Source organism: Neurospora crassa, linkage group VI (assembly GCF_000182925.2).
Source record: "Neurospora crassa OR74A linkage group VI, whole genome shotgun sequence".
NCBI lineage: Eukaryota > Fungi > Ascomycota > Sordariomycetes > Sordariales > Sordariaceae > Neurospora > Neurospora crassa.
The window spans coordinates 4,148,518-4,162,712 of record NC_026506.1 but is presented as its reverse complement, the minus strand read 5'-3'; the positions used below and the strand labels follow the sequence as shown (position 1 = coordinate 4,162,712).

The window sequence follows — 14,195 nt, the reverse complement described above, 5'->3', positions numbered from 1 at the left end:
CTTACTCTCCTGATTGTGTGCGCTCTCACACGGCGAGCGAGCGATGTGGACCGCAAGATGCAACCTAAAAGCTTATTTCAGCCTCGATGCAGCTCTTGCCCGTCTCCGGCTAAGCATCCGTTATTGCCAGAGGCGACTTCCCTGTCTGCAGCGGAGCTCCTCCCATGTTGATGCACGACCGCCGACAATTACCCCACGGGACATCGACTGAAAGGGCAAGTAGATCTACAGCAACCGGGGTCGCTCTGTTATCAATTGAACAATCGCGCGACACATTAGCCCCCGGCGGTAGTCGCTACATGTATGGAACCAGTCCAATGGGATTTCCTCGTCTTCTTTGCTAGCGCCTTTGGTAAAATTCTTACGACTTGGAAAAAGCAGTTGAGTCCCTCTTTCATTCTCCGTTTCCTTTGGCCACGCGCGTCAAGTCCCTTCCCTTCCAGGTTGCCAGTGACCATGGACGAGATCGTGGAATGCAAGCCCGCACCAGCTGCTGACCTGCGCGAACTGAACGAGAAGTACGACATCCAACATGTGGCACCAATCGAAACCAAGACCGCTGCCATAGCGAAAGATGGGAGCGTTGATGCTGAGTCTGCTGGTGAGCGCTTCAATATGTTCCTAGCTGCCAATTTCCATACCACCAACTACCTCTAACAACGCGTCATCCAGATATCACAACAGACACTACCGTCGATACGCCTTTACAGCTGGTCACCAAGACCCTCGACACGTCCGATGACCCGACTGAGAATATCTACACCTTCCGTGCCTTCGTCCTTGGGCTAGGCTTGTCGGCCTTTGGTGCTGTTCTCGGCGAGATCTTCTACTTCAAGCCACAAACTGTCAACGTGAGCATTGTGTTCCTGATCATGATCGCCTACTGTCTTGGCGAGGCCACTGTCTTGATCCCTCGCTGGGGTCCTGTTGGCCGTTTTCTCAACCCGGGGCCGTTCACCCAGAAGGAACACGTTTTCATCGTCATTATGGCCAGCTCTGCCGCCACCTGTGCCCTCGGAACCGAACAACTTGCCGCCCAGTCTCTATACTACGGCAATCAACCAAATGCAGCGTCGGCCATTTTCATGCTGTTCTCCTCGCAGTGCATTGGCTATGGTCTTCTCGGTGGCATACGCAAAGCTTTCATCTACCCCACCAAATTCGTCTGGCCATCACAGCTTCCAAATGCAGCACTATTCCAGTCGATGCACCTAAACAAGGAACTGGCCAAGAAACGACTCAAAATCTTCTGGTGCATCTGCTTGGCTGTCATGGTCTGGGAGATTGTGCCCCAATGGATGTTTCCTCTCACCACTGGAATTTCCATCTTCTGCCTCGCCAACCAGGACTCGGCCTTCTTCACGCGCCTGTTCGGAGGAGCCAATGGAAACGAGGGCATGGGCTTCCTTAGCTGGTGCATGGACTGGCAGTACATTGGAGAAAAGGAGTTTACTCTGCCCCTGAGTACATTGGTCAACCAACTCATCGGCTACATTGGCTGTATTGCTTTGACCTTGGGCGCTTACTACTCCAATCTCTGGGATGCGAAGAGATTCCCCTTTATGGCGCAATCTTTGTTTACTTCCAATGGGACCGTCTATGACCAGACACAGATCTTGGGTCCAGACAACCAGGTTGATCCAGCTGCTTTGCAAGCCTACGGGCTTCCCAGGTTTGCCACCAGCAAAGCTTTGAGTTTGCTGATGAAGAACATGGGCATCACGGCAGCTGTGGTACATGTCATTCTCTGGAACTGGCATGACATAAAATTCATATTTGGTCCTTTTCGGCCTTCGACTTGGAAGCAAAACGTCCAGAAAGCCAGAACGTGGTGGCACCATGGGTTCAGCTCATCCTTCTGGAAGAACTTCACCTCTGACGCAGACACCCCTCGCAAAGAATACCCCGGTACCGAAGGGGACCCCCATTACGCCGCTATGCGTGCCTACAAGGAGGTGCCATCATTGTGGTATCTCAGCATCCTCGCCATCTCAATCATGATTGGCCTGATCTGCTGTTACCAGCAAAAGACTGGCCTCCCTTGGTGGGCGTTCCTACTTGCCGTCCTGCTGGCCTGGATCTTGACCATTTTCTTTGCGTGCATGTATGGCATTGTTGGGTTCTACTATCAACCAACAAGCGCGGTTCAGATGATCGGTGCTTACATGGTTCCTCGCAGACCGGTAGCGAACATGATGTTCACCCTCTATGGATCCAATGCCCTGGTGCAAGCCATCCAGATGTTGGGCGATCTCAAGTTGGCACAATATGCGAAGCTCCCACCCAGAGCAACCTTTCTTGCGCAGATTCTTGGAACATGTGCTGGCTCAGTGTTCAACTGGGTCATGATGAACAGCATTGTGGATAATCGGCGCGACATTCTGTTGTCCGTTCAGGGCACCAACGTCTGGTCTGGTCAGAATGTACAGACTTACAATTCCCAGGCGGTCGCTTGGGGCGGTACGGCCAATGAGATCTTGTGAGTTGAGTCTGACCGTGCCATTAGCATCCATGTCTGAGATGTGTGCTGACACCAGGTACCACAGCGGACGTCATGGAACGTACTGGATGGTTCCAATGGGGCTGTTCTTCGGAATCTTTGCCCCATTGCCATTTTGGATCGGTCAGTCAGGCGTATCATCCTCAAATGGGCGATGAAGCCCTTGGTACCTCTGCTAACAGATGCTATATTCAGGTCACAAGTACTTCCCTCAACTCAGACTCAACCATATCAACACATTTCTCATCTGCACTTGGCTGGGCTGGTTGTCTGTCGGTATCAACTCTTCGCTTTTGGCATACTTTGTGTTTGGCTTCTTTTCCCAGGGCTATCTTCGTCGATACAAGCCGGCGCTGTTTGCCAAGTGGAACAATATCTGTGCGGCAGCCATAGCCGGTGGTTGTTCCTTGATCATCTTCATCCTCACCTTTGCCGTGGCGGGCGGCAGTGGCAAGGCCAGAGACTTCCCGGTGAGTACTACTCCTCTTAATGTCCTATCCGTCTCTTTGAACGATGTTCGTTACTGACTGAAGTCATCGTGAAGAAATGGTGGGGAAACAACATGGATGGTAACGTGGACAGGTGCAAGTACATGTACCTGAATGGAAAATGATATGAGATCCTGTCATGCTATGTGCATCCCTCTACGGCGTTCAACACTGCCTGGAATCGTCCGCTGCGAACTGGCGCTTTATATTCCAACAGCTTTTGCTACTTCAATTGATGTTCTCCCCTCTTTCTCGAGCTTTACTCCCGTCTTCAAGTGGCATTTGCCCTCCATCCCCGCCGAGTGCCAAAACCGTCAACCCAGGTCACTTCATTCACATACCTCTAACACCGTGAGAAGTCCCTAATAGACTGTCAAAGCCTTCAGGTACATCTGCATGATCGCGACCATGCCCTGCTCACCAATGTCTTTCCCCCCATTCACATCTTCCTCCCCGTTCTTCTCCACAACCACGTACTCCCCATCAGTATCTGTGTCCAGAGGTGGAGCCTTTGCTTCAGAGCTTTCAACCCAAACCCAGTCCTTCTCCATGTCGTCCACTTTATCCATGCATTCCCTCATGGCCTTTAACTGCGCCAGAATGCAGAGAATCTTGGCGCCGTCACCTGACGAACGTATCCGGATAACGCCGCTCCGTCTGGCCTCGCAAAGCTCTTGCACTTGCTGTCCCAGGTCTTCCAAGGTCTTGAGGACTGTCGACGAGTATTTGCCTTTGTGAGCATCATGCCAGCGTCGGAGCTGCTCGGAAACCTGGCTGGAGGCTGTCTTTAGGCCGGTGGGTATGATGTCGACCATAACACGCTGATGGTAGCGGGGGTTCTGGTGTGTGGCAGAGAATGGCGGTGGGTTGCCGGTGGTTTCTTGGATCAAGGAAGGGAGGTCCGGGGTAGCGCAGTTTCTCCTGATGGCGGGAATGTTGGGGTTCGACATCTTGGTAGTAGTGTTCAGGTTGTAAGTGGTTTTCGACTTGTCACCTGTTATTTCGCGGGCGGGTTTGCGCCGAAGGTTAGGAACTGTTGAAGAGATTTGAAGTGTTGCCTGTCAAGTCTGTGGATTTAGTGTGGGTGGCTTCGGGATCTGGGTACAACATGTCTTTATATCGCACCTTTGCATGTCAAGGATTAGATGTTCCCGTTAGCCATGGATGACACACTCTGGCTGTATGAGGCTTGGTCATTCATAGGCACGTACTTCCGGTGTTCGAATACATTGCAAACATCATCCACCCAAAAAATGTCCAATGAGTCCAACAAATAGAGTCATCAAGGTCCCGTTGCAGCATTTCATGTGGATTAAATGAGATGTTTGGTTGGTACTTTCTGTTCATGTTCTTGAACACACGTGAATAGAAAAAGGAGGACACCTAATCAGCCAATAAACGTGGTACACTTACAAGGCTGGCGGCTTGTCAGCTTGGCAGGGTGTTGCCACCCGACTCCAGTCTACAGTAACTCGTACCTGACCTACCTCTACCTACCTCTACTCGCAATGACACAACCAAACCCGGCACTCTCGAGATGGACTTTTCATATAAAGATGTGACTTGGTTAGCAGCCGCTCGACTTCGATTGAATGGCATTGTCAGCAAACTTTTGTTCCCAAGTTCAATCGGAGTGATTATGCGCCGTGGAACGAGATGCGTGAACTAGAACACGACGTGGAGCGAGATTCTTGAAGATTGCAGTGTCTGCTGAGCGTCATGCTTGGGTACCTCTAGCCAGGATGCTTTTAGTGGGTGGCAATATATGAGGCCAGAGTTGGTGCTGCAGGCATCAACCGGTGTGTTGTTGACGAGGTCGTGTTGGTGACGCGAGGGTTGAGGTCAACTCGAGCCTTAATTGAACGCAACGCATTAAAGCAAGAATAGCAAGGTCAGGGGCCCAAAGGTAGCGGTCTCTGAATGTAGCTGGACGATGGTACAAAGTGTTTGCCTCGTGTAGACGGGACGGGGTTGGTAACATTTTCAGGAAGAATACCTACCTACTCTACGGCATCATGGGGGATTTAGAACGTTTGTTGCCTGCCGGAGTGTGGGCGCTGCGCAAGCTCTGCCAAGACTGGCAACAGTTGCCGGCCGGGAGTTTGTTTGCATCTTCAGTCCGACGAAGCAGAGGAATCATTCTCGACTTTGCAACATTCCGCTATTGCGACTTTCCGTGAATCATGGCTACCTATACACGTTTGTTCGACTCGCAAAAGCCATCTATTTCGCTGACTGTACGTGACTGGAACGACAAGCCTCCCCTTACCCCAAAACCCCCCCTTCGTTGCCTCTCTTCACAACCTGTTTCGACTGAAGCGTACCTCTACGTATAGTGCGATTGCTCAGATTGTCCACCGAACTCCAAGTTCTCTCCTTCACAAGCTCGACCGAATCAGGCGTCGCCGCCCGACCGCCCGACCGCCCGACCGCCGTCACAATACATATGCCCAATGTAGCGCTCCTCGACAATCGGCAGCTCGCTCGGCTCGCATAACGGCTTTGAGGATCGATTGTACGCGACAAATGTCCTATTGTCCTTCACCTCGGCATTGACAGGCGTCGGCGCCCGAACAGACTTGCGACGCACCACGACCGCATCGTCCATAATCGACTCAACACCGCAGATCTCGTAAATCAAGTTGAGCCCCGGCATCGACAAACCGTCCAACACGATCGATAACAAGACATGGAAATATACGGCCGGAATCATGACGCGCACGAGGTACGTTTCCTCTTCGTCACCATGGCTCCGGTCGGAGTAGAGGTGGCGCGTGTTCGCAACGTACAAATAAAGGGCCGGCACCGATAGGACCAAAGTATCCCATAAATAAGGCCTCTTTGTAGGTTCTTGCATACGTTTCGCATCAACTTGTACATGCCAAGGATGGCGGGGATATGGCGGAAGAGGAGGACGAAGAAGCCAAGGCCGATCAGGCCGCCCCACGTCATGCCGGTGATACCGACGGGACTCGCTCCACGGCATAATAAGACCATTGTTCATGAACCCGCCAAAGTTGAGCGAGGCATTCATGCAAGAGTTGATCTCGTCATGGCGCGCTTCGGCCTCACGGAGGAACTCGCCCTTCCAGTTCATGGCGTTGCCAGCGACGAAGCAGGCGAGCAGGTCGTCGTGCCGAGCATGTCGCAAATGCCTGCAAGGGGCCTAGAGCGGTAGGGCAGAGGAGGTAAGACTCCGAGTCAACCCATTTCCTGTTACGTGTCAGCATGATGAACATGATCTAACTACTGAATCCCTGGCAGGAAGAGCGGTTTCCCGAGTTGGGGCACACCTGTGCTGCAGAGAGTCTATCCAGCCCCGAACCCAACCAGAGCACCAATTGCGACACACACAAGTACAATGTACCGCCACGTCTCTGTTACTCAGTTTCCGATCGCGACGCCGACGCCTCCATTGAGCCTGCCCACTCTTTCCGCACTCCGAGCAGCCACCGTGCCATGTCCACTAGAAGAATCATCGACATTGACATACCTCGTCGAGTACACAGCCAACATCAAGAAAAGGAAACCGAAGCCATCGTCGGCGCCTGCTACACTCGAGGTGATCTTACGCAGTTTGCGAGCCACAGACTTTGCCGGTGAAAGGACCATTCGCAATGGCCTGAGTGAAAACGGATCTGTACAATTCACACAGCTAGCAATGGCCAGCGCGGACAGGAGGCTAAGGTTCGGTCCGTCGCCAACATGCACGGCGTCGCGAAGAACCACATGATGGTCAAATAGGAAGCCAGCACAGGGCTATCTCCTTCCATCGGAGGAGCTGATACTTGGCCAGAAGCTGATAGCCCGCAATGGCCACTTGGACGCCGATCACGATGCGGGTCAGGACGAGGGTGATCACCGATGTTGAACCTGTTCCCGGACCGAGAATGGTTATGACAAGGACGGCGGGTAGCGCTTCGCCGAGAAACCAACGGCGTTTGAGAAGATCATTGATGGAAGCGTCTACGCTAAGAACGTCCACGCACAGCGTTTCTGTTTTGGATCGCCGAGCCACTTGTATGATCCTACGTCTTCTATCACAAGTTCCAGAGACGCTTTGCTGTCTCGAGTTGGAACAACTGAAGCAAGAAAGGGAAGGTGAGTATCTGTATGAGGCCTCGTGCGTCGCGTCAAAGTATTGTTTCTTATTGAGGTCAATGGATGTGTTTCGCCTGGAGCTATCCAATCCATGCGCCACCCCCCACATGAACACTGTAGAGGTACCTACAGGTATACCGTATTCGACTCATTTGTGTGTTATTGGACCCCCTTATTTCTGCTTGTGAAGACATATTCAGAAACAGGACATGACTACAACCCATTAAAGGTAGGAAGCCTCAACAAGGAAGGCAGTCGTGAACTTGGCATGGCGAAGGATAGCATCCCACATGATGGTCGAGTAAGCCTGTTTGCGAGCGGACACAGAGTCAGTATCAATCTACAGGTAACGATTGCGGTGCGGATTCAACTCACATCCTTGGATGAGTGGAGGTAGGGAGTCGCGGTATCTATGGGCTCATCGCAAACGTAAGCGGCAGCTGGAAATCACAGGTTAGTCCTCTGGATTCTTCTCCAAGTTCAAAAAGCAAACAAGGCATATACGCTACTTACGGAAACCGTTAGACCTGGCAGAGGCATGGTCCGAGCATCCATAGCCACACCTATCGCTAGTCGTCTCGCCGGTATAAGCAGTCGCGATCACTCGGGTATACGCCGTCAACGAGGAGTCGACATAGTCGGTGTAAATGGAAATCTTTCCGCTGGGCGAATATCCCGCCATGTCCTGGTTCATGACGGCATACACGCTCTTGCCAGCGGACTTGTAGCTGGAGAAAACGGCAGCAGAACCAAGGAGACCACCCTCTTCGGCAGAGTAAAAGTGAAACTCGAGCGTGTCCTTGGGAGCAAACTTGGCGTTGGCGAGAACGCGGAGAGCCTCGAGAATGACGACGACGCCCGAGCCGTTGTCGTCGGCGCCGGGTCCACGTGCGGTAGACGAGCCGCCAGTCGAGTCATAGTGCGCGCTCACGATAACCAGATTGCTGCTGGTGCCGGGGATCTTGGCGATGATGGAGGGCTGGTTCCACGAGTGGGTGAACTTGGTCACGGTGATGGCCGGGTTGGCGGAGGCGACGGAGACAATGGTGTCATACAGCCAGGTACCGGCCTGCGTGCCATAGCTGGACCTGTAGTACCGGTTGTAGAAGTTGGTAAGAGTGAGCAGCCACGACTTGGGATTAGTGGTCGACACTTGAGAGAGAAGGGAATTGACTTGGGTTTGGTGCGAGACGGCGGTAGGGTATCTGACGGCCTCGGCTGAAAAGTCGGACCTGGCAGGAGCACCGTCAGGGTTGGAGAGGGCAGTGAGGACGGAAGCGTCCTGGTTGCGGTCAGCACGGTCTTGGACATATGGCGGTTTGGAAGGTCGATGGATGCTGTAGTCAGGGCATGATGTGGGTTGGGGCTGTGAAGGTGTGATGAGACTCACGGTGATGTCGGTGATATCGACGAAGCCGATGCGCTTGTTGCGGTACTGAGTGATCTTCTGCTCCTCAGTCACCCATGCGCCCTTATCCTCGGGGGAGGTCTTGATGAGACGAAGACCGGCGGCCTTGGCGGCACTGGCAGGAGGGACGGCGGCGACAAGGCCGGCTGAGCTGGCGAGGAGAGCGAAGAGGGCCGAGGCACGCATATTGATTGACGACAACTCAAGCACAGAGCAGTCGAACAACATAACGCGGAAAAAGGGCGCAGCAATTCCATTTTATATCCCTTGACTCACGATGCTGGACATTCCTGTCTCGGCACGTTTTTCACCGGCGTCATGCCCGCCGAACCCTTGCTTAGCCCTCCATTTACGTTTCCATGGAACCCCGCTCTTTTCACGTTTGTTCGTTCATGCAGAGTTGAGCACACGATAGTTGCCCTTCTGGGCGGCCACGCTTGAACTAGACCTCCCACACACCTGCCTATTTCCAGCTGTCAATGGCAGTCTACTAGATTCGTTTGGCTCAGCGGCATCGAAGGGGGGTGAGAACGATTGCCTGGTCACTTCCATCTCCATGAATTGCTTCCCGATCCATGGCTGCAAAGTTCCGCCAACCGCGTGGGGTTTTCCCCCCAAAACCACATGGTGGACACCAGGATCGACGATTTTGCAGTGTCTAGCAGTGCCGGAGCTAGGCTGTTTCTGGCAGTTCAGTTGCGACAGTATGGGGTTCTCGGTAGTGTGGTTACATCTCCGAGCTGATTTTGTGGGAAAGCTGGGAAATGTGAGGAATGGGCTTGCAACGGGTTGGGGATTCAGCAAGATAAGAAATGCCACCATTCACCTGTGCATTTGGGACCTGCCCGATCCAGACTCTTTGCCGCTCCCATTCGCGCCGTTGGAAGTGGGATCAACAGGCACCCGAAGAATGGTGAAACAACGGTGCTCCCTCGATGGGGTACACTCTCGATCTCTCAACTGCCTGATCTAGAAGCTGGGAGTCGCCGTCGCCACCCCATTGATGAGGCACCTCAAATGGAAGCTCGGCGGCTGGCGGCTCGAACGCCTTCAGCAGAGAGGAAACGACGGAGGCGTGAGCCGGTGGTTTCCGAATATTTACCCGGCACTAGGTGCGAAAAGGACGACAAAGATATACCGCTGTTCATGCAAGAATAAAGCAGGGCCAAGGACGTGGAGTGAAGGTTTCTCACCCCTGCAGGGCCGCGATGGTGAATTGCTCCGGCGTCTGGTAAGCGTCCTCAAAGGTGCGGTCCATATCCTTATCCTTGAAAGATCGCAGTTGTTTGGCTTACCAAGTCCCTTCCGTCAAGTTCGTGTAGGTAGCTTATACAGCCGGCCCCATGCCAGATGAAGAGTTGAGGGAAAGGGGATGCTCGCCCGGGCATTTCGCCGTTACTCTTCGACACTCAGGACATCAAAACTGCTGGCTAGTGCTTCCAACAATTTCAGCCTCGGTTCCATCGCTTCAGTGTCGAGGCTGCCATCTGGGAAATGGGACGAATAGAGAAGATTGGGTGAATGGCAGCGTGCCTTGGAGATGCATGTTCGACCAGTAAAAGGTAAAGCGTGAGGAGATTTTCTCCGATTGGAATGTAAACAGTCCCAGGTCGTCGGAATCCTGACTGGTGTCTCCACCCGGATGGCGTCTAAAGGGGATTTGCATGGCGGACAAACCCTTGAGTGTCTGCCCTACAAGGGTGATGGGAGCTGCGGATGCCGGGTCAGGAGCGTCGGAGATGTCCAGACCAACCCGAAGACTACCTCTAGTCCGCAGCGATGGGCTACATAGGTAGGGGTAAACCCATATTGAACGACGAGCGGGAAAAGACGACGCCTGGTGCTGGGAAAATGGAACTAATGCAAGGCTGACAGCGAAGGAAGTCAATTGCACATGCGGCAATCTCTGCATGACGTAATGTCCGGTCCGCCTGATACGGCACGCACCCGACCAATCCAGCCATGTCGGTCTGCAGCGGAACAAACACTTCCAGCCCGACCCTTCATGTTGAGTGCGACACCACCACGGAGCAGCCGCAACAGTCCCCAGAATCGACAGCTAACGCAATCCGGTCGCGCCTGTTCCAGCTACGAAACGCCGAGCGCATACAACAAGACCAAACCTTTTGCCTTCATCCCCTCCATCAACACTTGAGTTGCTGCCCCAGCGCCGAGGAGGTGTCCAGCTATCCTGGTTTTCTCGGCTGTGGCTAACTGCAAACTACTCCTACAGACTCTTCCGCATTTCTCCCGAGGTCTTGACTGACACTCCATTTCCCCGACTGATCTCGACAAGCCAAACATCCCTCCCACATCATCGCCCGCTTTCCGATCCCTTGTCACCCATCCGTCCCTTGTCATAATAGCATACCATCATCGACTTATTCCAAAAAGGGTCCAGTCTAGTTGCTAGGGCCACGGCCTTCCCATACAGATGCAGGGTCAGTGTTTATAGAGGCGGGCTTCGGCGAAACTTCACACTTGTTGGAAGGACCCCTAGATCCTTCCACATATGCCTTTTCGGCAGTACCACCCTTAGCGTCTCGTTTGGTCGTGCCACGGCTCCCCAACACATACGCATGCTTGGCGCGATTCGCCTCCGGCTCTGGCTCTGCCAGGCTTCGCGCTTGCTCCCTGCTCGAGGCCCGAGAACCCCAAACAAACGCCGGCTTGGGGCTGTCGACGATGGAAGCGGCTTCGGGTTCAGCTTCGCGCTTGATAGGCCCGTGCAAGGCCCAGACATGGGCGGATTCGGAATAGTTTTGACAGGCTTGGGCCCACGGATTCTGATAGCGCCCCAGTGAACCCCATGCGAGGGTACCTAGGCTTGGCTTGGGCCTGGCGGACGCAGGGATGGCGGCAACGGAGGCGCAGAGTCACAAGGGTGGTGAGAGCAGTGGTTGTCATGGTCCTTCAAAGTCAGTGTTAGCCGGGGACGAGGAGAAGGCGATTGGGGGTGTGCTAACCGATATAGATACCTATGCTTTCGACTTTCGAGTCGAGACGTCGAGGATGGGCTTTACACTCTCTTATATCGTTTGTTGACGAGCTGATCCTTCATCATCCACCAACCTTTTGCGTCCCAGGCTTCTCCGCCCTGCTACGTTCCTGACTCAATGCCGTGGCAATGCCGGGACCTGACTTCTTTGTCCGACACCGTCTTATGCCAACAACAAAAGTCTCTCGCCTTTCCCTGGCGCTGGGAGAGTGTAGGTAGATGATGAAGGACCGTCATCCTCATAGAGTCGCTTTGACTCTATCATTTCTGCTGCCCTTCCCACAGCCAGATTCGGTCACCATATTCAGCTCTTGTTGATGGTCCTCACGGAGTAAAGAAACGCTATCGGCTGGGAACAGAGACGGGGTCTGGGCTCTCAATCGTGGTTTGGCTTCGGGAGCAATCCGTCAGCAGGATCGGTATTATCGGAAGCAAGGTCTCAGCTCGACGCCGTGGTCCTGAGAAACCTCACCTTCGGATGGCTACGCCGTTGCTATCTTTAGAGGTAGCTGCTAGCGACCCATGAACCTTCCGAAAGCCTGTCTCCAACTTCGGGGACGCGGTACAGGGAGGATTCGATGTTCGAACGGGTTTGACACATGTTCATGTCGTCCCAGCACAAGGATGTGAAACCTCACCTCCTCGAGGTTACCTACATATAGCCAAGTACGATCTGACAACACAGTAAGAGCCCGCAGATCATATCAGTTTGGACGGTGTCTATGCCTGGGCTCCATGGTCGTCGAGGCGGGGTTTGTGCGCTTAGGCACTGCTTACACAGTACGATGTATCAGATGCTGATTCGCGCTGCACGCAGCTTCACGTCCAGAGGAAATGGAGGGGTGTGTATGAGAGAACTTTCAGGGGCTTTGTTTACTTCCTGACCACAATCACCAACAATCACTTGCATGCATCGCACTGCCTCTTTTCACCATTCCAAGTCGTACCGTGACTCTCGAGTCATGATCTTTTATACCTGTACCGTTGCAACCATGATCCTGTTCGACTGCAAAGACCTTATCTCCATCATGGGGAAGCTACTGTTCTCACTGACTCACCTGTTTTAGTGCCGATTCATGAGGTTACAGCGGGCGTTTGGTAGGCGCGCACCGCCCAGTGCTGGTCGCTATGTTACCCTGGCTTGCCCAGAGAGGAAAGTCGTCAACTGGGTAATCTTCGCAACGCCACTTTCCAGTCCAAAAGTGTCGGATGCAGTGTTATATTGGAAATTCAAAATGGTTCTATGCGGGTGAAGTATTTCAGCATCCTCATTCCCTCTTGCCTTCTTTATGATATCAGCCCCTGCCCGTTCATCTCATTCACTTCCTCTAAACATCTTCCAAGGACAATCATCTCAAGAAAAACCTTTACCTTTGACATCACACATCGGATAAGAAGCACACCCAGAACCCACCTCACCCCAAATTACACCGCCACCTCACCACCAACGATCATGTCAGACCCCACCTTCAAAATCGAGACCCCCCGTCTCCTCATCTCCTACCTCCAGCCGGACCTCGACTCGCACTGCGACTTCCTCGTCGCCCTCTATAACACCCCCGAGTTTATTGCCAACAACGGAAAGACATCTGTTACCACCCGTGACATCGCCCGCCGTCAACTCGAGGGCCGCTTCCGCGCCGAACATGCCCGCAATGGCTACGGCACCTACCTCTTCTCTCTCCGCAACCCTGCGAACCCAGACGATCTGGCCTCCGCCACGCCAATCGGTACGGTGTCGCTGATGCGTGGGGATGAGCCCGGATCTTATACCGCGCCGGATCTGGGGTTTGCCATTCTGTCGGAGTACATGAAGAAGGGGTTCACGAAAGAGGCGGCGCAGGGACTGATGGAGTATGTCGAGAGGGTGCAGGGGGTGAAGGATATTCTAGGACTTCATGACCCGGCGAATAAGGCCAGTGGTGCGGTCTTCAGGAGCCTGGGATTTGTCGACGTGGGCTTGAGGCAACTGTTGGTTTTTGGACCGGATGTAGTTGGGCAGGTGTGGATCAGGAAGGGGATGAGTGAGGATGTTAGTGTGTATGGGTTGCCCAAGGAGGCACCGGCCACTGTGGCGATGCCGGAAAAAACTGCAGAGGAGGGGGTGACGGAGTCTGTAGGGGCTGTTGCGGTCTAGACTTGTACAAATGTGAACTCTTTGCCCTGCGTACTCCTTTGCCCCGTTGACCCCTCTCGTGTTTTTCTACCTACTTTTTGCTCCATGCATGCAATCTTTGTGGCATTCTTCAGCGAAGGTACCTGTAGAGGTAGATATGGTGCTCGAATACTTGACCTATCTGCAGGTAGCTACGAACTTCATTGAGTATGTCTAGTACCTTGTGCTTCTACGTCAGATGATACCTCACCCCCCGGTCAATCTGGAGTTGCCCCGACCAACTTATCAAAGTCGATGTGTAGAGGCAATAATGCTCACCACCCCATTCCTCACAGAATTCGTCTGGGCCTTTCCAGCATTGATGTGACTGTTGCCCTCAACAATGAAGAGAAGGCTGCTAAGGATTTATTTGCCCAATTCTCTGAAGCAATACTGAAGTAAGACCCTCCACTTAAACTCCTCTTCTGGCTTTAGTATACGTAACTCGTCGAGATCGACAGAATAATGAAAGTGGATTAAATCCTGACGAAAAGTCGTGTCAGCATAGGATCGTTTGAGAAAGGGTGATGGAACTGTGTGCCTGT

At 53.2% G+C, this 14,195-nt stretch overlaps 6 protein-coding genes across 6 annotated transcripts; 3 read left to right on the top strand and 3 right to left on the bottom strand.

Annotated features, from left to right (window-relative positions):
- The first annotated feature begins 288 nt into the window (after window positions 1-288).
- On the top strand, window positions 289-3,229 carry NCU04991 (oligopeptide transporter). The gene is made up of 5 exons (XM_950670.2): window positions 289-601; window positions 673-2,479; window positions 2,547-2,623; window positions 2,696-2,970; window positions 3,045-3,229. Exons 1-5 carry the CDS (start codon window positions 304-306, stop codon window positions 3,111-3,113), a joined length of 2,526 nt encoding a protein of 841 aa, XP_955763.2. The 5' UTR covers window positions 289-303; the 3' UTR covers window positions 3,114-3,229.
- A 78-nt stretch (window positions 3,230-3,307) lies between these two features.
- Window positions 3,308-4,047, bottom strand: NCU04992 (hypothetical protein). Its single transcript, XM_950671.2, has one exon. It carries the CDS (start codon window positions 3,936-3,938, stop codon window positions 3,351-3,353), a length of 588 nt encoding a protein of 195 aa, XP_955764.1. The 5' UTR covers window positions 3,939-4,047; the 3' UTR covers window positions 3,308-3,350.
- A 1,336-nt stretch (window positions 4,048-5,383) lies between these two features.
- NCU12156 (Na(+)/H(+) antiporter 1) lies at window positions 5,384-6,085 on the bottom strand (the record flags this gene model as incomplete). Its single annotated transcript, XM_011396767.1, has 1 exon — window positions 5,384-6,085. One exon carries the CDS (start codon window positions 6,083-6,085, stop codon window positions 5,384-5,386), a length of 702 nt encoding a protein of 233 aa, XP_011395069.1.
- Window positions 6,086-7,108: 1,023 nt separating this feature from the next.
- NCU04994 (leucine aminopeptidase 2) lies at window positions 7,109-9,145 on the bottom strand. Its single transcript, XM_011396629.1, has 4 exons — window positions 8,480-9,145; window positions 7,603-8,371; window positions 7,465-7,529; window positions 7,109-7,396 (listed from the first exon to the last, which is right to left on the bottom strand). The coding sequence occupies exons 1-4, from the start codon at window positions 8,723-8,725 to the stop codon at window positions 7,313-7,315; spliced, it is 1,164 nt and encodes a 387-aa protein (XP_011394931.1). The 5' UTR covers window positions 8,726-9,145; the 3' UTR covers window positions 7,109-7,312.
- A 1,314-nt stretch (window positions 9,146-10,459) lies between these two features.
- NCU10537 (hypothetical protein) lies at window positions 10,460-11,257 on the top strand (the record flags this gene model as incomplete). The annotated part of the gene is made up of 2 exons (XM_001728401.1): window positions 10,460-10,691; window positions 10,932-11,257. The coding sequence occupies 2 exons, from the start codon at window positions 10,460-10,462 to the stop codon at window positions 11,255-11,257; spliced, it is 558 nt and encodes a 185-aa protein (XP_001728453.1).
- Window positions 11,258-12,659: 1,402 nt separating this feature from the next.
- On the top strand, window positions 12,660-13,826 carry NCU04996 (hypothetical protein). Its single transcript, XM_950723.3, has one exon. The coding sequence runs from the start codon at window positions 12,739-12,741 to the stop codon at window positions 13,630-13,632; it is 894 nt and encodes a 297-aa protein (XP_955816.3). The 5' UTR covers window positions 12,660-12,738; the 3' UTR covers window positions 13,633-13,826.
- The last annotated feature ends 369 nt before the right edge of the window (window positions 13,827-14,195 follow it).

Coding starts and splice junctions, on each gene's coding strand:
- NCU04996 (XM_950723.3), top strand. CDS start 12,739: ATGCGGGTGAAGTATTTCAGCATCCTCATTCCCTCTTGCCTTCTTTAT.
- NCU04992 (XM_950671.2), bottom strand. CDS start 3,938: ATGTCGAACCCCAACATTCCCGCCATCAGGAGAAACTGCGCTACCCCG.
- NCU04994 (XM_011396629.1), bottom strand. CDS start 8,725: ATGTTGTTCGACTGCTCTGTGCTTGAGTTGTCGTCAATCAATATGCGT. Junction 7,530..7,602: donor TGCCAGGTCTAACGGTTTCC/GTAAGTAGCGTA, acceptor TGTGATTTCCAG/CTGCCGCTTACGTTTGCGAT. Junction 7,397..7,464: donor ACCTCCACTCATCCAAGGAT/GTGAGTTGAATC, acceptor GCTCGCAAACAG/GCTTACTCGACCATCATGTG.
- NCU04991 (XM_950670.2), top strand. CDS start 304: ATGGAACCAGTCCAATGGGATTTCCTCGTCTTCTTTGCTAGCGCCTTT. Junction 2,624..2,695: donor CCCATTGCCATTTTGGATCG/GTCAGTCAGGCG, acceptor TGCTATATTCAG/GTCACAAGTACTTCCCTCAA. Junction 2,971..3,044: donor GCAAGGCCAGAGACTTCCCG/GTGAGTACTACT, acceptor GTCATCGTGAAG/AAATGGTGGGGAAACAACAT.